Source organism: Pelophylax lessonae, assembly GCF_965119305.1.
Source record: "Pelophylax lessonae genome assembly, chromosome: 7".
Classification (NCBI taxonomy): domain Eukaryota; kingdom Metazoa; phylum Chordata; class Amphibia; order Anura; family Ranidae; genus Pelophylax; species Pelophylax lessonae.
The window spans coordinates 98,445,420-98,469,939 of NC_138774.1; the positions used below are offsets into that span (position 1 = coordinate 98,445,420).

General features: G+C 43.2%; 1 protein-coding gene across 2 annotated transcripts in view; it reads right to left on the minus strand.

The window, feature by feature from the left end:
- ZC3H4 (zinc finger CCCH-type containing 4) overlaps positions 1-24,520 on the minus strand; it is a 107,448-nt gene that overhangs the window by 70,513 nt on the left and 12,415 nt on the right. For both annotated transcript variants that reach the window (XM_082264361.1, XM_082264362.1), the window contains exons 2-3: positions 13,799-14,009; positions 2,163-2,273 (exon numbers count right to left, since the gene is read on the minus strand). In XM_082264361.1, coding sequence (XP_082120487.1) covers positions 2,163-2,273; positions 13,799-14,009 — 322 coding nt within the window. The remainder of the gene's footprint in view (positions 1-2,162; positions 2,274-13,798; positions 14,010-24,520) is intronic.

Here is a 24,520-nt window from a genome sequence, read left to right on the forward strand (position 1 = left end):
AGGGAGCCTATCCTGCCTTCAGCTAACAACTAAATATTCTACTTCTCCCATCAGTTCATCCCTCACAGTTACTATCTTTTATTTCACCAGCCCCTCCCCATTAAATTTTAAGCTTGCAGGAGCAGGGACCTTTTAACCCTCTTGCATTAAATTGTGTTTCTGCTGTATTGTCTCCCTTTAAACTGTAAAGCGCTGAGCAAACTGTTGGCGCTACATAAACCTTGTACAATATTACATTTATAGAAATAGCACAGTCACAAGTTTTGTTTTTTGGCACTTTATGCTTTTAGTGACCGCAGCTGTAGATTTAGTTTAATTTGGAGTAAAACATCAAAATCTACCTAAAATTTAAAATCTTCAATTAGGTGGATGGCATCAGCTCTACTGCTGTCCAAATCCCCCCAATTCCAACACTGAATCAACATTAAATTGCAATAAAAAAAGCCCCTAGGGAGGCAGCACAAAGAAATTATGCATTACTTGCTTGAAGTGCAACTGTTGTTAGGCTATAGACATTTAAGTACTTACGCATTCTCAACAAGCAGTAAGTGAATGAGCTTTATAACAAGCCCTTACTGAACCTCTGTAGCTGCAGGAACTGGAGTGGAGCAATTCATCCTCAAAGATCATAGCAAAAGTACTTTTACTAACTTGGGTCATCCTGCTCCGCCTTCTGGTGGCTTTTTTTATCTAATGTAAACACAGAACAGCTGCAAAGGTAGAGTAATAGAGCAATGTGCAGCGACTGCTTCTTTTGCGAACTTTGAGGATAAATTACATCATAGTACCTACAACTACTGAGGCCACTAAGGGCTTGCTATAAATATAATTTACTGTTTGTTAATGTAAGAATACTTGACTTTCCATAGCCTAGACACAGGTTCACTTTTACCTTGAAACTCAAATCACTATCATTCTGGAGGTGATGCCTGACCAACTTAATGGGATCTTGGACAGTATTCAACCACTTGCCAACCAGCAGGCGTACATATACGGCAACAGGTCGGCTTGTTCCCACGAAACGACGTGCCTGTGCGTCGCTTCGCAGGTCCGCGAGTAGGGCGCATGCCCATTCGCCACAGGGAAAGCTGATCTGCGGGTCTTGCGGCCTCGATTGCCGACGGGCACCCGCAATCATTCTCCGTGAAGACAGAACGGCGATCTGCCATTATAAACACGGCAGTCGCTGTTCTGTCAGCAATGAACACAGGGCTCCTGTGTTCCTCCTACTTAGGAACACAGGTCCCTGTGTTCATTCCATAAGACCATCCCCCACACAGTTAGAAAGCACCCCCTATGGACAAATTTAACCCTTTAATCACCCCTGGTGTTAACCCCTTCTCTGCCAGTGTCATTAGTACAGTAACAGTGCATATTTTTAGCACTGATTACTGTAGTAATACCACTGGTCCACCAAAAGTGTCAAAAATGTCAGATCTGTCCGCCACAATGTCGCAGCCCTGCTAAAAATCGCTGATCGCCGCCATTACTAGTGAAAAAATATAAAATAAAAATAACAAATTTTTCCCCTAGTTTGTAAACGTGATAACTTTTGCGCAAACCAATCAATATACAGTAAATGGGATTTTTTTTTACCGAAAATTTGTAGCAGAATACAAATTGGCCTATGATGATGAAAAAATTAGATTTTTAAATTTCCTTTTTTGGGAATGTTATATAGAAGTAAACAACATTGTTTTTTCTCAGAATTTTTGTTTATAGCGCAAAAAAAAAAAATCACACAGGTGATCAAATACCACCAAAAGAAAGCTCCATTTGTGGGAAAAAAGGACATTATTTTATTTGGGAACAACGTCGCACGACCGACCGCGCAATTGTCAGTTAAAGTAATGCAGTGCCGTATCTCAAAAATTGGCCTGGTCATTAAGAAGGAAACCTTCCGGCTCAGAAGTGGTTAACACATGGTAGAAGGTAAACCTTGCACCTCGCCACAAAAAGCAGAGAAATCTATTTTGGGTAAAGATGCTCTTTTATGTGCAGACTATGCAATAAAACTAAATTGAACACAGTTGTAAATTCTACAATGCTCCAATAGTTAAAAAAAGAGGTTCTTTAAAATAGATTACATGAAGTACTATATTAGAATGTTAGAGGAAGGGTCTAGGCAATTAGTAGACAGTGCACACATTTTTGTCACTTACCGGAGGGTATGGTGGGCTGTACTCTCTGTATTTTCGGTGACTCTTCTCACTGGGACTGAAATCTGAGTCATCACTATAGTCAGAATAGTCTTCACTGGATGATGCATGTCTCTAAATTATAAAAAGGAGATGTGAACAAAGGATCCCCAAAACAATTTGAACCATCTAAAAGAGACAGCACACTGTTAGCCTGATCTTTGGTCACTTTTCTGGCACGTTTGTTTACAAGTTTAACACCTTGCCATCCGCGCGAAGTCCCAAGCCCCCCCCCCCCCCCTTTTTCTTTGTCATTTGACTTACAGGGATGGAGACACCAGTCAGCTCGGACTAGGTGTCCAATTTAAAGTCCCAATTCCCCTCTCTTTGCATGATGTATAGGGATGGAGGCGTGGGATTGCAGCTGATGCATCAAGTGACATCAGTGGACAGACCCAGTCTCACTGATGTCACTGATGAGGCAGACCAATTTACGTTGGTCTGCAGTTTTAGGACTACATTGCTGATGGGACAAACTGTATTTTTACCCTACATCGCTTTACATATTTTTATTTCTATCCCATTTGATCTCATAGACATAACTTATGCTATCTGTTTGGACTATTTGTATGAATTTAAAGAATTTATGAATCATTGTTCATTTTATATTTACTAGTGTATCAATTTTCAGCGCAGCTTTCCATTTGACATCTCTATTTATAGTGTTTCTCACTACAGCTGCTGCTTACATTTGTTATTGCTCAGCGCGGTTATTTACACTTTATTTTATATTTTATATTTTTATTTATTATGTCCTACACGGGCCAATTTTATGGAGCTGTTTAAAGTTTCCTACACCCGGGAGCTGCGATGCGCTCCGGGGACCTCCCCTTCCTCCCGCACAATTGAGTGGCGGGGTAGGCCATTCCGTTGCGCATCGGCGCCATGCCCCTGACATCATCCATGTTTCACAGGTGATGAGTCTGATATAACCAGCTGGCAAGCACACATGCTCTCCACGCGGACGCCTCTCTCATACACCACGCAAGCGTGACGCTGGGAGCACCCGGCGGGCATATCCGGCACATACTCGGCACTCTGGGGTTATCCAGCCTACTATACCCTCTCTCTAAGGGACACGGACTACCATCTTTCCAGTTCCACCACCCTCTTAGGACTCACTGGGTAATCATTTTGTGTTTGCTTCGACACCTAATTTCTCTCTTTACATCCATTTTCTCTTCTCTGTCTCTGCACTTGTTTCAAGCCTATAGTTATTCATATATCTCAGTTCTTTTTATTCATAACTGCAATTAATTTGCACTTTGAATTTTTCTGTCTCTCGTCACCTTCACAAATTCTCATCACATCTTTTTATTCGACTCATGCATTTCTTATTCACATACTAAGCCACTACTTTTATTACCAACCTATGGCCTGCACATTGGGCACATTGGTTCTACAATTTCAATGGATTTTTCCTTTGGCTTTATCCGATACCTGTTGGGTATTTCATGTTTTTTTCTTTTTCACTCTTCCTTTTCACTTTTCACCCCTTTCCCTTGGGTTGTTCACTTCTTGTCCCGATTTCCACTTTACCACTTTTCTGAAGGTTGGATTAGGTCTCCCCACTTTTTTCAGATATTTACATTCATATGAAAGCAGTATTTTTTTGATATTCGGTATATACCATTTATTTTTTTCTTTTTACAGACATACTGCTTTTCTGCTGCCTGTAAATACATAGATTTTTTACTCTCTTTGCTGGGGACCTTCCATCCCTGGAGCGGGCCTTGGTTGTGCTGAGGTTTGCCGCTGGTCATGCTCCCGGGTCAGACAGTACGTTTCTCAGCCACCTACCACCCTCAATAGATTCCAACTCTAAGCTTATCCGTAAGTCATGACATTACATTTTTTCTTTTTCTTGCTTTTTCCGAGTTGTGGGATAAGTTTCATGGATACTCATACATACATTTTTTTGCAGACCTATGTCCTGCATCCACTCCTGAGGAAATGCGACTTACGCATGAAACGCGTCAAGTGACTTTTGATGCAGCCCTATTACCATTACCTGATGTATATTGTTTCCATGTATGATATATGTTATGTTGCCATTTTTGAATGATGCATTGCATTTACTTTCTGTCTATGTATTTTTATATATACTGACTTATCCTTTTTAACATAAATTTTCTTTTCTGTAAAATGCCATGGTTCTCCTGTCCTTTATCAGATGATTCAATAAACATTTTATCAGCTGCTAACTCTTGCCTCATTTAAAGTCCCAACCCCCCCTCTTTTGTTTTTTTGTCATTTGACTTACAGGGATGGATATACCGGTCAGCTCGGACTAGGTGTCTCATTTAAATTCCCAATCCCCCCCCCCCCCCCCCCCGCTTTGCATCCGGACCAAATTATTACACTTCGCTCCTACATGTAAAAACCTACTTTTTTTTCCTAGAAAATTACTTAGAACCCCAAACATATATATTTTATAGCAGAAGGCCCTACAGAATAAAATGATGGGTGTTACAATTTTAGTATGCGATTTTTTTTTTTTTAGAGTATACTACCGCTTTAATAGATCTGTACTTTTTCAGTTGTTTGTATTTATTTGCCCTTAAAACTTTTACTAAACCACCTGAAAAGGTATGAGTCCTTGAGTATTAGTTACTGTTCTTTCTGTGGATGTGAAGTACAGCTTGATATTTAAACAAGGTGTATTTAATGACATGATGCTCCTCTATGCAGCATTTTGTGGAGTCTAGGGCAGGCAACCAGAGCTTACAGGAAGAGGGTTGCATAATGCTGGGCATCATTCAACCCAGAATAGGAGGGACCAGCTGAGCTAGGCAGCACCTGCCAAGGACAGAAATGTTTTATTCTTTGTGCAACCTGGTATTGAGCCTTAAAGTTTAACTCCATATCTTCTCCTTTTTTAGTTCGGAAAAGAGGGGAAGGATAAGAACCTTTCAGCTTTCTACTGCAGTTCAGGGCTCAGTTGGGCTAGTTTTCCCCAAACTTTAGGCCCCTTTCACAAGGGCGTCTCCGCTTAACGGAATCCACTTGCTCAGCAGGGAATTGCTCCGCTAATGATCCCCCCTGAGCAGGCAGATGACAGGTCCTGTCCACTCCGCTCTGCAGAGCAGACATGGACAGAGTCCCGCTCTCCTCTATGGTGAAATCGGGTGAAAACAGACCGCCTGTCCGTTTTGATCCAGACAGATGGAAAATAGGACCGCCATCCGTCTAGATTTGGATTGGATAGCGGTGGATGTCAACGGACATGTGTCCACTGACATCCGCAGCTCCATAGGGGAGACTGCAAGGTCTGATCAGGATCACCTGAAAAACTGACAGGTGGACCTTAGTTGTTGCTAGAGCAATTCTTGCCAGTGGCCACACACAACCTCTCCTGTGAATGGTACAGCTGCCAGAATGAAAGGCAACAAAAAATAGAAATTAGCTATTAAAGGATAGAATTGTGGAACATCTTAAATCCCATGGATTGCAAGATGAAAAACAACATGGGTTTACTTCAGGGAGATCATGTCAAACAAATCTTATAGATTTTTTTGACTGGGTGACTAAAATAATAGACGGTGGAGGTGCAGTAGACATTGCATATCTAGATTTTAGTAAGGCTTTTGACACTGTCCCACATAGAAGACTTATCAATAAACTGCAGTCATTGAGCATGGACTCCCATATTGTTGAGTGGATTAGGCAGTGGCTGAGTGACAGACAACAGAGGGTTGTAGTCAATGGAGAACATTCAGAACAAGGTCATGTTACCAGTGGGGTACCTCAGGGATCTGTACTGGGACCAATTTTGTTTAATATCTTCATATCTTTTGCAAGTGATATTGCAAAAGGCCTCGATGGTAAGTTTTGTCTTTTTGCTGATGACACAAATATATGTAACAGGGTTGATGTTCCTGGAGGGAAACGCCAAATGGAAAAGGATTTAGGAAAACTAGAAGAATGGTCAGAACTCTGGCAACTGAAATTTAATGTGGATAAGTGCAAGATAATGCACCTGGGGCGTAAAAACCCAAGGGCAGAATATAGAATATTTGACAGTCCTGACCTCAGTATCTGAGGAAAGGGATTTAGGAGTAATTATTTCAGAAGACTTAAAGGTGGGAAGACAATGTAATAGAGCAGCACGAAATGCCAGCAGAATGCTTGGATGTATAGGGAGAGGTATAAGCAGTAGAAAGAGAGAAGTGCTTATGCCGCTGTACAGAACACTGGTGAGACCTCACTTGGAGTATTGTGCGCAGTACTGGAGGCCATATCTCCAGAAGGATATAGATACTCTAGAGAGAGTTCAGAGAAGAGCTACTAAACTAGTACATGGATTGCAGGAAAAAACTTACCAGGAAAGGTTAAAGGACCTTAACATGTATAGCTTGGAAGAAAGAAGAGACAGAGGGGATATGATAGAAACTTTTAAATACATAAAGGGAATCAACTCGGTAAAGGAGGAGAGCATATTTAAAAGAAGAAAAACTACCACAAGAGGACACAGTTTTAAACTAGAGGGGCAAAGGTTTAAAAGTAATATGAGGAAGTATTACTTTACTGAGAGAGTAGTGGATGCATGGAATAACCTTCCTGCAGAAGTGGTAGCTGCAAATACAGTGAAGGAGTTTAAGCATGCATGGGATAGGCATAAGGCTATCCTTCATATAAGATAGGGCCAGGGACTATTCATAGGATTCAGATATATTGGGCAGACTAGATGGGCCAAATGGTTCTTATCTGCCGACACATTCTATGTTTCTATATAAGATGTTAATTTAGTGCCATGCTACTTTTCCAAAACCAAAACACTTACTCCTTAACATTGCTGTGTCATACTTTTCACTTTTCTGTGCTTATACAAAATATTATATAGAATCCTGTGCCAGATTACTTGCTGGTTTGCGCAGTGACATCACCCCGCTCCGCCCTACATGATGCATCACAATCCTCTCTCCTGGAGCAGGGTCTAATATTGATGCAAGTTATATGTGAATTAGTGCTGCACTTATTTTCCAGCATGTTGGACACAATTTAGATGTTAAATGATTTAGTGATAATTAAAAGTTTGATTTCTATTTCTATATAATAATTTTCATAAGCACAGGAGAAGTGAAAAGTCTGACACATTAACATAACAAAGTAAGGGTCCTATCACACAGGCTTTCCGCCTGGCGGACTCCGTTTTGCTCAGCGGGGGATCGATCCCCGCTGAGCAGGTGGATGACAGGTCCGTTTCTGCTCACTATGCAGAGACAGACCTGTCAGAGCCCTGCTCTCCTCTAAGGGAGATCGGATGAAAATGGACCACCTGTCCACTTCCATCTGATCCTTTCCGATCCTCCAGACGGATGGAAAATAGGGTTACCATCTGTCTCGATTTCACGGACCGGATCGGATAGCAGCAGGTGTCAGCGGACATGTCACCGCTGATATCTGCCACTCCAAAGGGGTCCATGGAGTGTCTGATCAGGTCAGCCTGAAAAACTGACAGGTTGACATGATCGAAAAGCCCATGTGAAGCCTAAGGCCCCTTTTACACATACAGACCGTTCATTTCATCAGTTCAGTAACGTTTGTTTGTCATCAGTTTTTCATCTTTTTTTTGTCCGTTTTTTTAACAGATGAACAATAGGGCTTTCATCCATTCAAAAAAAAATGGATTTTTGTAAAATCTTACCGTAAAATCCTTTTCTCTTAGCTCATCGACAGACGTAGTCCTCGGTGATACACCACCTTCAGGTTATGTTACCTCCGCAGGAGCAGGACTAGACAGGAAATTAAAAAGCTCTGGCCACACCCTAGGGGCAGTCCCAGAGGGTATATCCTCTCTCTCTCTGCCTCAGCAAATCAGTTATGTGAAAAAGCAGTGCTTAGAGAATTTAACCCAACCCAACTCCAAAACAGAGGGGCGGGGACTACGTCTGTCGATGAGCTAAGAGAAAAGGATTTTACGGTAAGATTTTACAAAAATCCATTTTTCTCTAGCGCTCATCGACAGACGTAGTCCTCGGTGATACACCACCTTCGGGACGTCCCAGAGCAGTATCACAACTGAGGGGTGGGAAAATGGAAATCAAATCCCAATCTAGAAGGCCCAACCGGTGCCAACTAGAAGTTTACAATGCTCATCCTTAATGATGAGACTCAACAAAACAATTTTCAAACAGAAAAAAACCCTCGAGGTAGACCACCGGTCTCCTCAAATTGCGGCCTGCAAAACCTTGCGGCCAAATGAGGCATCCGCCGATGCCGTCACATCAATTTTATAGAATTTAGTAAAGGTATGTACCGACGACCAAGTGGCCGCCTTACATACCTGGACCACTGACGCCTGATGGCGAAAGGCCCAGGAAGTACTGAGCGCTCGAGTGGAGTGCGCCCTAACAGGGAACGGAGGACTCTGACCCTTAATAGAATAAGCCTGTACCACCGTTTGTCTAATCCATTTGGCAATGGTCGCGGCAGATGCAGGCAAACCCTTTCTGGGGCCATCCGTGATCACAAAAAGTGAATCCGTCTTACGGAATGATTCCGTAGCTTTCAGGTATACCCTGATTGCCCGAACCACATCCAAGGAATGCAACGCATGTTCCCGATGATGCTTGGGCTGAGGACACAAGGAAGGTAGTACAATATCTTCATTCAGATGAAAATCTGAAACCACCTTAGGAAGAAAAGATGGCTTAGGATGAAGTACTACCTTATCCCTATGAATCACTAGGTATGGGGACTGGCATGATAATGCAGCCAGTTCTGACACCCTGCGAGCAGAAGTAATAGCCACCAAGAAGGCCACCTTCTGGGATAAAGTAAGCAAGGGAATCTCCCTGATGTTTTCAAAGGGAGGTTTCTGTAGAACCGACAAAACCAAATTAAGATCCCAGGGCGGTAAGGGCGCGCGGACTGGAGGAGCCAGGTGCCGCACCCCCTGGATGAAATTCCGCACCAAGGATTTGGTAGCTAAAGGTTTCTGAAAGAAGATTGCTAATGCTGAAACTTGACCCTTGATGGTGCTCAAGGCTAGCTTCTGCTCAACCCCTTGTTGCAAAAAGGCCAATATTCGAGACACCGAATAGGTACGTGGAGGAAATCCTAAAGATTCGCACCACGCAATGTAAGTCTTCCATGTGTGATAATAGACTTTGCTGGAAGTCGCTTTCCTTGCTTTAATAAGGGTAGGAATGACTGAAGTAGACAAACCTCTGTCCTTCAGTACTTGGGTCTCAATGGCCAGGCCATTAAAACCAGCGACTGTAAAGCACGAAGGTAAATAGGTCCTAGAGACTACAGACACTCCCTGAGACGAAGTTCCCACGGAACGTCTGCGACTAACATGTCCAAGTCGGCCAGGCCGGCTTGAAGAGGCCAGCCTAGAATTTCTAGGACCACTGGCGCTGATAGGATCTGAACCAGGCGTCCCTAGAGCTATCTGGCCCCGACCATCCGAGAAAGTCTGGTCGTTTTCTGTTCCCACACATTTATCAGATACCTGATAGTTATCAGGAAAGGTGATCTTTTCTGGTTGAACCTCAGGGACCGAAGTCACCCGACTAGAGGCTACTTGGCCTATCTGATCAATCAGATCCGATTCCTGTGAGGTATCGGGACTAATCTTAGGAAAAGGTAAAGGAAAAGATCTATACAGGGAACGGTAACTACCGCTTCCTGTACTTAAATGTTGGAAGGGAAGAATCGCACCGGTAGTAGTGGTAGATGCTCGATCTAATGTCCTGAATACCGGTGAAAACGTCCCCCCACCCTGAAATCGGGTGGGGGCGCACCTTCAGGCTGTGTACTCCTTTACTTCGGGTTTGGCTGGGTTGGTCCTCTGCTTGTCCGACCATCCCTTCTTGAACCCTCCTGGAGGAGTCTTGCCTTTCCCGGGAGTACCAGCCGGGCGCCCTTTATGGGCGGTAAAGAAAGGTCCTCGCTTGTTGCGAGGTCCCTTAACTTTTGCAGCCTGTGGCAAAAAAGTACTCTTGCCCCCGGTGGCATCCTTAATGATTTCATCTAGGTTGGCTCCAAATAGACGATTCCCCTGAAAAGGGAGATTGGTCAAAGTCTTTTTGGAACCTAGGTCAGCTGACCAGCATTTTAACCACAGCACACGTCTGAGGATCACTGCTAACTTAGATGCATGCCCTAACAAGGGAGTAGTGTCCAAGGCTGCGTCACAGATAAACCGTAGCCCTTGTATGATCTGTTCTATCAAATCAGATGTCTCCTGGGGAATATCTTTTCCCCTAAGATCTTGGCGTACCATTTTCGCCCATTCCGTAAGTGTCTGGGAAACTAGACCAATAACAATTACTGGTCTAAATGCTGACCCTATCAGAGAAAAGATAGTGCGGGACTCCGCTTCTATCTTTCGATCCACCGGATCCTTAAAGGACGAAGTGTCCTCCACTGGAATAACCGTGGCTTTATTCAGCCTGGAAATAGGCGGATCCACGACTGGTGGTACCGTCCATTTCTTAATGATGGATTCCTCAAACGGATAGCGTCTAGCAATACGCTTGGAAATAGTAAAGGTACGTTTAGAATGCTCCCATTCTCCTTTAATCTGATTACCAAAACATTTAGGTACAGGAAAAGCCTTCGCCGTCTTGATGGGCTTATTAGTCCCAAAAGGCCTTTCTGTTTCAGTTGCCTCTGCCGGTAAAGCCTCAAGTTTTAAGGTTTCTTGCACTGCCACAACTAGTGCGTCCACCAATGCTTCTTCCTGAATTATAGCAGGAGAAGAAGCGTCCTCCTCACTGTCTGAGGGGGCTTTACCTGGGATAACAGCCCTTGCAGAGGAACCTGCAACTGCAGTGACCATCTCTGAATCAGAGTCAGAAGTGTCAGATAGTATAGGGGTAGGCGGGGGTCGCTTCCTTGACCCCCGTCCCTGACAGGCCGCCTCCACCCGAGCCACCATAGACTCCAAAATTGCTGTAAATGACTCTATACTCTGTGCACCGGCGGGTCCCGAGGCCCCCTCGAGGGAAACAGGTGGGGGAATATGTGTGGCAGGGTCCATAATAACTCCAGTTACTTCCTGGATGATATAATTCAAAAGTAAAGAAAAAACTTTTTTTTTTTTTTTTTTTGACCCTCAGTGCCACAAAAAAACCCCTTAGTGTTACCTGCTAGGGATCCCTATCGATCGAGAGAGAGAGAGATAGACCCCCAGGCTCACCACTTGATGTTCAGAGTTAAACTGCAACAGCTTACAGCGCTGTCTTAGACAAACAGGAAGTCTTTTGGCTGGCTGCCCAGGAAGAAGGGAGGCGGCTCCGCCCCTCTGCACGCCTTCCGGCGCCTCCCCCAAGCTCCACGAGGTGTAGAATCACCTCAAACATGGCCGCCCCCATGCTGGAGACACGAGGCTACGCCAAAATGGCGGCTCGTGCGATCCAGCAAAAAAAATGGCGGCGGCCTGTGCTGACTAGCGGTGTGCTGCAGGCACACAACACTCTCTCTGCATGGGGATATGGCGTGGTTGGCGGTACCGGCCCTGGCGGACCGCATGGCCGTTCGGGAGGCCTGCTAATAGCTGGAGATCTGATTTGGAAGGCAGTCTACATGTCCATGGCTTCTGACTGGTAGGTAGCTTATACTTAACCCATAAGATTCCCAGAATGCCACAGATTACATCTTTAAAACATGTATACAATAGATTGTTAGCTCCCAAACCAAGCCTCCTGGCTTTTTGCACACATAAAATCACACTCAAAGTAGGAGGATTTGTGACATGTTATAGGATAGAAAGAACTCTTACCATACAGAGAGGGGCCCGCGTTCACCACAAAACCCGTCAGGGAAAAAGGGGGAACATACTACTCACCATACCGGAACCAGGCGGGCACCAACTCCTGACAGTACCCCTCTCCACCGGAGCGGGAGGGCTGTCGACCGATACGGACGCCGTGACTCATGGTCTTTGGCGTTTCAGCGAGACGTTTAACTCGCGGGTTCAGTCCTTTTAATGGGACTTTGTCGCGGCCGACCCAGCGCGGAGCTATGGCCTGCACGCGCTCGTAGGCTGAACTGGGGTGACCACCGGATCTCGACATCCAGCCCGTCGCCCAGTTCAGCTTTCTTGCTTGAAGATCTCACAGGAACACTGGAGAAAAAAAGCTGTCTAAAAATCCTTTTAGAAAAAAATTCTTGCCAGGACCTAAGATCCCAGCAAGGTATCTAGGTCCTTACTCCTAACTAGACAGAAAATAACTGATTTGCTGAGGCAGAGAGAGAGAGGATATACCCTCTGGGACTGCCCCTAGGGTGTGGCCAGAGCTTTTTAATTTCCTGTCTAGTCCTGCTCCTGCGGAGGTAACATAACCCGAAGGTGGTGTATCACCGAGGACTACGTCTGTCGATGAGCGCTAGAGAAATGGTTGTTGATGGAAGTGGATGAAAACGGCTGTAAAAAAAAATGGATCATCCATTACATCCATTTTTCCATAGAGATACATTGATGTCCGTTTTTCATCCGTCAACGGATGGATGAAAAATGGACGAACGATCCGTATGTGTGAAAGGGGCCTTAGGGCTCTTTCACACGGCCGTTCAGTTTTTTGGCTCCGCTCCGGTCCTTTTTTTTTTTTTTTCACGGATGTCATCCGCTCCGTATGTCCACATATCATCCCATCCGTTTGCGGATGATATACGGACATAATGTAAGTTTATGGGCATTGCGGATGTCAGCGGATGACACCGCTGACATCCGATTTTGTTTACTTTCCGTTTTTTTAACGGAGGAAAAATAGGGTTCTGTTCCGTTCCAAAAAACGGAAAACAGAACTGAAAGGAAGAAAATCGGATGTCAGCGATCCGCAATGCCATTGACAAACATTATGTCCATAAATCATCCGCAAAAAAATAGGATGATTTGCGGACATACGGAGCGCCCGTGTGAAAGGGCCCTTAGTGTTTTAGTTTCAGGAAAGTAGTGCTGCACAGATATACCATTTATATATAAGGCCCCTTTCACACATAGTTGAAATCATCAGTTCTGTCATCAGTTTTTTCAGTCAACATCAATTTCACATCGGTTTTTCATCCACTGCCATCAGTTTTTCATCCGCTGCCATCAGTTTTTCATCCGTTGTCATCCGTATCATGTACCCTCAAGCCCCTTTCACACAGGCAGACTGATCAGGTCCACTTGTCAGTTTTTGACCATACATTTCCCTCTATGGAATGGCAGATGTAAACGGACGTGTCCGTTTACACCCACTGACATCTGATCCGCTAAAAAGAGATAAACGGGGGATCCGTTTACAATCCATCTGGTGGATCGGATGACAGGCGGTCCGTTTACGTTCAACTGCTTATAGAAGTAAGAGGGCAGTGTCTGTGTCCGTGTCCGCTTTGCATAAACAAAGTAGACACGGACCTGTCATCTACCTGCTCAGTGGGGATCAGCGGAAATATTCCCTGCTGAGTCCACCAGTGTAAGAGCCACTTAGGAAAACTTCTCACGTTAAGTAGGGATACAGCTACGACACTTTAAGTATCTAGGAGAAACATCAGCGGGATGTGGATGGAGAAGTTATATGAACTGCAGCATTAACTAAGAGCCACTTTGCCTCAAGACAAAATATCTTGTCCTTTTGCTCCTTTCTTAGTGGTTCTGTAAATACCTTGTGCTTAGATCTTCTTTTCTTTTTAGCTCTCTTTTTGTCCTTCTCCTTCTTACGTTTCCTCTTCATCTTGCGATGTGACTTTTCATCGTCTGACTCGCTGTGGTGTTTTTCACTTTTCTCTCGTGGAGCTTCTGGCTCAGCCACAACATGGCTAACCTCTTCACCTCCATCATCTTCAAGTTCACCCTCTTCCAGCTCACCATCCTCCCTGTTCGAGTATAAGAAGAGAGTTTTAATATACAATAGATATCCTTGTTAACACCATCCATTCTAACTTTTCTCACAATTTACATCAGACATTCTCATCTTATTTTGGGCCTATGCAACATAAATCAGAAGCCTCATGTTCTATGCAGTCCCATACTGCATTTAGTACAACAGAAAAAGAGCAGTACATTATCTTGTCGCCTTGTTATGAATGTGCTATATCAACAGCCTTAGTAAAATACTAAGCAAATGTTGGTGTAATACTGTATACAACTGAATTGTGCAAAATGTATCAGGAATCCAGCAGCAACAAAGACTTGAAATGTCTTCAGCAGGCTAGTGCATGGGGGAAATGATGTGACTTTGCAAACAGACTTCTTGAACAAGATAAAACGTTGGTAACTTAAAAAAAACAAAACAAAAAATGTAATGCTTCTGAAACAGCAGGAGGATGTAAAACATGGCACTGGAAAGTGTGAGATACAAAAGCTATTTTATACTTCAGTAGCAACCAAGAGAAATATTGGTGCCAATAGCATTCTTAAAGTATAAAGGGCTGTACATTTGGGCCGAATAAAAACCGTCCGACAATCGCATCATGCGTATGGCACCGGGTCCGTCGATGGGGCATGCGTGAAAAAGCCAGGTCTGCCAATCGACATTCGATCGCGTCAATGGCCGAGAGCACTGACTGGTGTGTTCTGGCGGGAGAGAAGTCCCCCTGTCAGAACACGATAGCTCAGCGGGGGAGATCTCTGTAATAACATCACATAGTTAGTACAATGTCTCCTCCTGAGCCCTTCAGTTTTTTTCCTTCACGCCCCCTGGGTTGAAGGAGAAAAGTTGCTGGGGTGTACCAGGCTTACGTCTGCGCAAAAAAGACATATGCAGTACAAACAGAGATGTATAGTAACTAAGTAAAACTACTTCACTACTGTACTTAAGTACCGAAAGCCGGTATCTGTACTTTCCTGGAGTAGAATTTTTTTCTCCTACTTCCACTTTTACTTCACTACATTTTTTCAATGATTTCAATACTTCTACTCCGATATTTTTTTTTTGTGCTGCGTAGTTACTCGTTACAATTATAAATATTACCACTGCCAGAACAGTAGATGGCAGGTTTCATGAAGCTCAAAACGTGTATTATCAGCGCATACGAAAATAAATGCTACTGTGTGTATAAATAAAAGCTGCATTTGAAATAATAAAAAACAATATGATGTTCAAACTTTTGACTTCTTTCTTTAATAACTACATAACACAGTACTTGTACTTTTACTTTCAGTACTTGAGTAGCAATTTTTTTTTCAAAACTACTGGTACTTTTACTTTCAGTACTTGAGTAGCAAAATTTAAAAAAAAAACTACTTGCAATACTTAAGTACAAAAAATGTTGAATACTTTAGTACTTCTACTCAAGTCACTTTTTGATCGAGCACTTCCACTTCTACTCAAGTCACTTTTTGATCGAGCACTTCCACTTCTACTCAAGTCACTTTTTGATCGAGCACTTGTACTCAAGTATGGGTTTCGAGTACTTTATACAACTCTGAGTACAAAACCGGAACAGCTGTGCATGGCAACCAAGCTTCTATCTCTCATTTTCAAAGCTTATCTGAACAAGCTAAACATAGAAGCTGTTTAGGTTCCATGCCCAGCTGCTTCAGATTCTGTCTGCTCCAGTTGTGATACGTTTTTCATATGCATTCTTTCTTTCAAAACCTCTTTAAGGCACAAAAATGCACATCTCTTTTGCAGTCAGCTGAGCCATTCATTTTTAAAGCCATTCCAAAGTATCTTGCCAATGCGTATATTAAAATGCATGGCAACAAAGTATTTCCAGAGCAAATACCCAAGTTCATGTTCACCAGATAAGAGTGGCCAGAATACAGAAATATTATTAAGTATGCATGCTGCTCTTCAATGTGGACATCAATATGTTTTACTAGTTCAGGCCAACACACAACATATCATGTATTACTATTAGCCTGCTTCCAAGCAGGAGGTTGGTAAAAATAAAAAAAAAAACTGTTGACAGGGGCACAGACAGAGCCTGGCAGCTTCTGTACAGCACCATGGAACATGACACCAAAAACAGGAAGCAGATAAAGAAGAAACCTTTTCAATTACTGAGAAATCACACAAATGGTTCGGTCTCACCTGACTATATTAACACCATGTTTAATCAGCCATATTACAACCAGAGATTTCTACTGGGATGTATTAATGGGGAGCTGGGGAAAATGTACTTTACACTTGAGACAGGACTGCAGACTGAGGTTTCTCAAACTGACAAAATATTATCATATTAATCCTACAGATACCTGTAAATAAGTAGCAGGGATGGGGAGAAAATAGAGCCTGCCCATCAAACATAAGAGGTCATTTTATACTTGCGCAAGAGGAACTACACTTTGTGTGGGAAAAAAAAAAAGCGTAAAAACTGCGACACAAGTCGCAGCTTTGTAATTTCTCGTAAAATGCAATGTAATATGGCTACCTAAAGATGTTCTGTACACAGATGGTATACAGAACACCCTCCAAAATGCCATTTCCTGCTTGTGTGATTGGCTTAGGGGGTTTTACAGAAGTCTGCACTAAGGCTGGGTTCACACCCTCACATGCGATGTCTGTGTGATGCAAATTCAGCCATACAGTTAGTATGGCTGAAATCACATCGCATTCAAGCCAAAATGGTGCAAGACCCTTATTTTTGTCTGCACTGGAATCAGCCTGAACACCCATTCAATTTAATTCCATCGATTCCACAGTTAGCACTGTGTTCTGTGAACCGATTTGGGGGTGTCATTACTTTATATTGACACCCGCAGCAGTTCATAGAGCGTAGTGTGAACTGCCTGAGATTCTGATGCAGTACGGGAACCCGCACAGGAATCAATGTGTTTCCCGCATCGCACCAGTGTGAACCCAGCCTTAGAAATAAATCTGATTTTGGGCATCCCCTGCAACAAAAATGTAATTTTTCGTGAGATATGAAAGGGAAATCATGTCTAAAGGGATGCAGACCTTGTAGCTTTACTCAGAGCTCTGCAGGTGCAGCAGCTGATTGATAATGATAAAATAATTCTCATACAAATTCACTCTGTACATGGACACAAACAGCTAGTTTTTCAGAATGACAAAAGGTTAAAATCCTTGCAATGTACATCCCAGAGGAGAATGTTTATTTCTCAACAAAAATTGTGTTTCTCTTTAAATAAACCTAGGCAATTCCAACTAAGGATGAGATTAAACATTTGGATAAGCAACAACTACCTTCAACAAAGTTACATTTTAAAATGAACAGACAACACAAAGATTTGGGTGTCTGAAGTCATGTTCAAAGGTTTACTTTTTTTTGTAAAAGACAATCTCAGCCCAACCCCCCAACTTAACACCTTTATTGGCCCTTTAAAGTGAAAAGCAGCCCCACCACTTTTGCAGGTGAAGGAAATGTGTTGCCCGGGTTTGAGAATGGTTTCGTTTAACGTAACTCTTCTACTAAAATTCACAAAAAATTATCTATAGAGTCATATCTGTAGCAGCCTATGAAGTTCCTGTTTTAATGGCATTAATGGGGAAGACTTGCATACGCCTGTGCTTCCCACATATTCTGATTGGCTGATGAGAAAGCCTATCATAGTGATGGGAGGGAGTTTGGACAATTTATTTTGTTTGTAGAATATATAGCTTTATAAAAATTGGATTTTTGTCTTACCGTAAAATCCTTTTTACTGATGTTTATTGACGGACACAGCTCCAGAATCTTCTTGACCATTGGGTTATGCTGCCCCCTACAGGAGTAGGGCACTAGGCAGGAAAAAACTTTACTATGCCTATGGGGCAGTCCCAGGGGATATACTCCAACTTCCTGCTATAGGCACTCAGTTTTGTTGCAAGCAGTGTCAGAAGAAATATAACCCAACTCAATAGAAGGGTGGGTGCTGTGTCTGTCAATGAACATCAGAGAAAAGGATTTTACGGTAAGAAAAAAAACAAATTTTCTCTTTCGTTCATTGATGGACATAGCTCCAGAATTTTCTTGACCATTGGGAAGTCCCAAAGCAGTGTCAAACATGAGGGGTGGGAAAACCCAGCAGAAGAAATTCCCAAAAGCTAAACCTAGCCAACCAGGAACAATTGGAGCTCACCTGAAAAAAACACCCTGAAAGAGGACTAGTCCTCTCAAACAGTGGCCTGAAAAACCTAGTGGCCAAAGGCAGCGTCAGCAGATGCCAACACATCCACTTTGTAAAATTTTGTGAAAGTGTGCACAGACGACCAGGTGGCTGCTTTACAAACCTGCACCATGGATGTCGGATGACGAAAGGCCCAAGAGGCACTATGCGCCCTTGTAGAATGCACCTTAACGGGGAAAGGAGGATCTTGACCCTTAATGAAATAGCCCTGCACCGCCATCTGCCTGATCCATCTGGAGATGGCCGCAACAGACGCACCCAGCCCTTTACGAGGTCCATCCGTAAGGACAAATAGCGAGTCCAATTTTCTAAAGGACTCACTGACAGATACACCCTGATTGTCCGAACCACATCCAAGTTAATGTAAGGCAATCTCCACTAGATAAGCTGAACGACAAGACAACACAGCCAACCCCGACATTCTGCATGCAAAAGTAATAGTCACCAAGAAAGCTACCTTCTGTGTCAAAGTGAGCAGAGGAATCTCACAAATATTTTAAAAAGGCAGTTTCTGAAGAGCCGACAGCCCCAAATTGAGGCCCCACTGAGGCAACGGAGAACTCACTGGGGGAGCCAGGTGGCGGACCCCCTGTATAAAAGTATGAATCAAGGAGTGCGTAGTCAACGGGCGTTGAAAGAAAATCACCAAGGCCAAAACATGGCCCTTGATGGTACCCAAGGCCAAGCGTTGATCTACCTCATTTTGGAGTAACTCCAAGATTCTAGCCACCGAAAAGGAATGGGAGGAGACCCCCCCCCCCCCCCCCCCGTGTGCATGGGGACTGAATATTTACCCATATACATTTTTACTTTAATTTTGAACCTAACTATACCTAAATACTAAACAAAGAATGAGAGAGCAAATAGGAGAAATTTGATGTTGGAGTCTTTTAACCAGTTCTGGACCGGAAGGATTTGCCCCAATGACCAGGCCATTTTTTAGCGGGACTGCAACATTGTGGCAGACAGATGGGACCATTAACTGAACTTTTTGACACTTTTGGGGGAACCAGGGACATTACTACAGTAAGAGAGATCAAAAGAAGTGTTTTATTCCTCACTGAGGTACAAAGAGCCAACAGGCCGCCAAAAGAATTTCCAGGATTCATTTGAACCGAATTACACTATTTGGAGCCTTTTTTTCTCCCATATACCACCACCGATACCCTGGAATCCAGCGGAAATATCTGCATTGTGGAGCCATTTAAAGGGGATACCTATTAAGCCCAGGGGGCTTTTTCAAGCGTAAATGGTTCTAATACAATATGGTATATAGAACCCACTTCATCTGGTAAGTGACCCAGCCTATTTTTTTACAAAGAAATTGATGTCACAGCAAGCACGTGCACTTTTTGAATTGAAGATTCGCATATTTTATCACCAAGGACATTCACCATACCTTGAGCACTGAAGTCACTCTTATAAATTTTTGTGGGGACTTTATATATATATATATATATATATTATATATATATATATATATATAATTAATCCTTCTGATTATTCACGGACATTTTATTGAAATTTTTTTTCACTTACTTTAATACATATTTGTCCTATATTTATATAATTTATACAATTTTAGTCACCAACCATTTGCACATACCCACTGTATTATTTCGTTCACATGTTGTATTAATTTGCAAAACTTTCACACTGGTACATACCATTGGAATAAGATATAGTTATTAAATAGGTATTCACGGTTTTTTCTAAGCAAGCGCTGTATTTGGTCTAATCTAAGGCCTTAGACATCTTACATACCCCATTTTGTGCAGCAGCTGCTATTTATTGTTTTTAGGCTCTCTTTTTTATGATAAATTATCCACCACCTTTTATTAACCTTTATAGTACTCTTCCACTGGCGCGAGGTATATACTTTGTATATATATTTTAGGATAGTATCAAGGCACAGATCCAGGGAAGGGTACAGAAAAATATCTGCAGCATTGATGGTCCCAATGAGCACAGTGGCCTCCATCATCTGTAAATGGAATAAGTATGGAACCACCAGGACTCTTCCTAGAGCCAAACTGAGCGATTGGGGGAGAAGGGCCTTAGTCAGGGAGGTGACCACTCTGAGAGAGCTCCAGCTTTTCTCTGTGGAGAGAGGAGAGCGTTCCAGAACAACCATCTCTGCAGCACTCCACCAATCAGGTCTGTATGGTAAAATGGCCAGACGGAAGCCACTCCTCAGTGAAAGGCACATGACAGTGTGCCTGGGGTATGACAAACGGCACCTGAAGGACTCTCGAAACAAAATTCTCTGGTCTGATGAAACAAATATTGAACTCTTTGACCTGAATAGCAAGCTTCATGTCTGGAGGAAACCAAGCACAGTTCATCACCTGGCCAATAACCTCTCTACAGTGAAGCATGGTGGTGGCAGTATCATGGTGGGGGGATGTATTTCAGCAGCAGGAACTGGGAGACTAGTCAGGATCAAGGGAAAGATAAATGCAGCAATTTGCAGAAACATCCTTGATGAAAACCTGCTCTGGACCTCAGATTAGGGCAGGGCTTGACAAATTTTCCTGAAATCTAGGAGCCAGCTAAAAAAGTTAGGAGCCAGTTTTTTTCTTTTTTTAAACTAACAACCAAGCTTTATTTAATAAAACGGATACGAAATGTACACATAAATACGACTAGAACCCCACTGTCCTCTAGCGCAATTGGATGAAAACAGACTGTCTGTCTCTTTCCATTCAATGCCATCTGATCCGATCCACGGGATGGATAGAAAATAGAACCACCATCCGTCTGCTTTTGGCGGACAGGATCAGATGGCGGCAGATTACCGCTCCATAGAGGAGAATGAAGGGTCCGATCAGGTCTGCCTGAAAAACTGACAGGCGGACCTGATCAGACAGCCCGTGTGAAAGGGGCCTTCGGCTGTGGCATGGCGATGAGGAAAAAAAAAAAAAAAAAAAGATATTATATATATATATATATATATATATATATATATATATTATTTTTTTTAATAATAATTGGAAAAAAAATATATATTTTTTTTAATTTTTTTTAATAATTAAAAAAAAAAGAAAAAAATATTATTTCGTTTTTACATTTAAAAAATAAATTAAATTAATAATAAATAACCACACTCCCTGTCAAAGGTAACTAACTGGACAGGGAGATGGTAATGCATTGTAAACAAACAGGCAGTGGAAACAGTAATTACAACAGTCATTACTCCCGGCCACCACAAGAGGGTGCCGGTTCCCCATTGGAAGCCTCTCATCTCAAGTAGGCCGAAAAGCCGGGGCCTCAATTTTCGGATGGCCCGGAAGTCCGTGCACTCCCCGTGCGCGGAAGTCCGTGCAAAAATGACAGGACACCTTCTGCAGGGCACCCTAGGCGCCAGGTCGCTAATTCTAGTCGCAAATGCGACCTGGCGCCCGGGTTTTGTCGAGGCCTGGATTAGGGTGAAGGCTCATATTCCAAAAGGACGAGAACTCTACACTAAGGGACAGACCTGTGAATGTCCTTGAGTGGCCCATCCAGAGCCCAGACTTGAATACGATTGAACATCTCTGGAGAGATCTGAAAATGGCTGTGCTCTGACGCTTCCCATCCCACCTGATGGAGCTTGAGAGGTCTTGCAAAGAAGAATGGAAGAAAATGCCCACAAATTGTTGTGGAAAGCTTGTAACATCATACTCAACAAGACTTGAGGCTGTAATTGGTGCCAAAGGTGCTTCAACAAAGTATTGAGCAAAGGCTGTGAATACTTATGTACATGTGATTTTTTTTTTTTTTTTATAAATTTGCAAAGATTTCAAAAAAACTTCTTTCATGTTGTCTTTATGGGGGATTGTTTGTAAAAATTTTAGAAAAAAAATGAATTTAAAGCGGAGTTCCACCCAAAAGTGGAATTTCCGCTTTAGGTAATCCTTACCCCCTGACATGCCACATTTGGCATGTAATTTTTTTTGGGGTCATTTAGTTTTGAAAGGTACCCCCTCCTCTCCCCCTCCCTCCCTGCAATCTTCTGGGACATGTCAGAGGTCCCAGAAGATTGCCGGTCAATCAAGATGTGCAGCGCAACTCGCGCATGCGCATTGCTTTCCCGGCTGTGAAGCCGCAAGCTGTCACAGCCGGGTGCCCACACCAGTGATGCCGAAGCCACCGAGACCAGAGGGAGAGGATCGAGGCTTCGGCACCGCATCGCTGGACCGTGGGACAGGTGAGTGTGTTTATTATTAAAGTCAGCAGCTACACTTTTTGTAGCTGCTGACTTTTAACAAACACAGAAAAGGCTGGAACTCCGCTTTAATCAATTTTGGACTAAGGCTGTAAAGCCCCGTACACACGTACCGATGGTCGGCATACAAATGTTCGTCTTTTCTCCCCGGGATGTCGGTGTCTGTTGAAAAGTGCAAAGACAGCACAAGGACAGCACAAGAATTTTGTCTGCAGACTTCAGCTGACTGCAGAAGTGATGTCATGTAATGGTTAACTTTCCCTGTGTTTTTAATTTTCTGAGCATGCCCAGTCTTGCAAATCTGCGGTCTGTCGGCCGAATTCTGTACTGACAGGCGAACAATCGTCCGTTCTGGTGTCCGCAGACAAAAATTTTCATGTTTGCAAGAAAGACTTTTGTCCGCGGATTGTGCGCAGACATCTGTCGGAGGCACCATACTAACACGCGTACAATCGGCAGATCTTTCGTCCGCCGACGTTTGTATGCCGACGATCGGTACGTGTGTACGGGCCTTAACATAACAAAATGTGGAAGAAGTGAAGCGCTGTGAATACATTCCGGATGCACTGTTCTTGCCCACTTTAGACAGATCTCTACCCACACCCCTGTGCAAGCTATTACCATGCAGGCAGCTTCAGCAGAAAAGGTAGGGGATAGGGAGAACCAAAGGTCACAAATTAGGGGAGGGAGGGAGGATGTAGCTTAAAGCAACCTGCAACAACCTCTCCTACCCTCTCTCCCACTTTTGGCACAGGACCACCTCGCCTGCTGAAGCCAGAGTGAGTCTGCAGAGGCATTTCCAGACCCCTCCTAGAAATGAAAAGGTAGAAACAACATACAGGAATTGCTGTGCATGTGCCTGCTGAAGTGCAGAAAGCACAAGAGCTGAAGAGCAGTAGTGGGTGGGGAGCTTTTAACTTCTCTCTGTGCTTGTGTTTCCTGTAGGAGGAGGAGCCTATTTCTCATGTGACTGTCCTGGAGGATGACTTGGGAAAGTTCCATTAAGTGAAGTCTCTGCAAGTCGCGCCGAAGCGGTGCACGCGACTTCACAGGTCGCCCCCCGAAGTCGTGTCGCCTCAATGTGAATGGGCTCTTACTGTCTCCTGGACATAAACAAACAAATAATCCATGCCATATGGGCGTAGACCCCAGGACTGGACTTTAAAGTGGCTGGGGAGTTAAAAGGAATAAGGCAGGCCATATATTAATCATTTCTTTTCATTCAACCAGCATTGAAAAAAAAAAATCCAATTCCACCATCATTATACTCTAGCTGATTTATCGTGTTCAGACAGTGGGGAAGCTTCCCCACCATAAGAATACAATGACTGCTGCTGGCTATAGTTGGCAGCACAGATTCTTCTGGAAAAACCAAACAAGCTGGTTATACGCAAGTCAATCAATAAAACCCTGCTAAACCAGCAGAATTTTGATCCATGTATGGCCGCCCTTACTGCACTATTTGGAATGGCACTCTGTCTGCCCTCACAAAGGGTTAAGTACAACGAAAGGCAAAACTTTTTTTTCAGTTTTGGATAGGGTGCAGAGGGATCAGAACACCTGCCAGTTATTACTGCTGTCTGTGCCCCTTCCCAGTTAAGGAGATGCACGCTATTTGTTCCGTTTACTATTATCATTGAAAGTAAAAGAAAATCCCAAATTTTAGGGTTGTCCCCTGAAAAGTATTAGAGGGGAAATCTTCCAATGCTGGACACTAGTTGTGGTGAGCTGGGGGTCCCCAGGGAATACCCCTAATTTTCAGGGATTTTTTCTCACTTCCTGTTTGGCTCTGGGACAGGAAGTGAAAGGAAAATCTCCCCAATGGGAAACAGATGACAGAAAAAATTCTGACAGGGGCCTTTCTTGCTCTATCCAAAATGATTTTGCATATAGGTCTACTTTAAGGATCTCAAGGATTTGGTAGTGCATTATATGGTAATGGATTTTCAACCTAAAAGATGTATCTTATTCTCCACATTGTTATCTATTTAAAGCAATATAAGCTTCCAATGTGGAAAATGTCCTCAAACAACTAAAAAGGGAAGAAATATTTTTTGTTAATTATTTTTAGGTATGCTGTGCGACAGGGGACACAACACAATA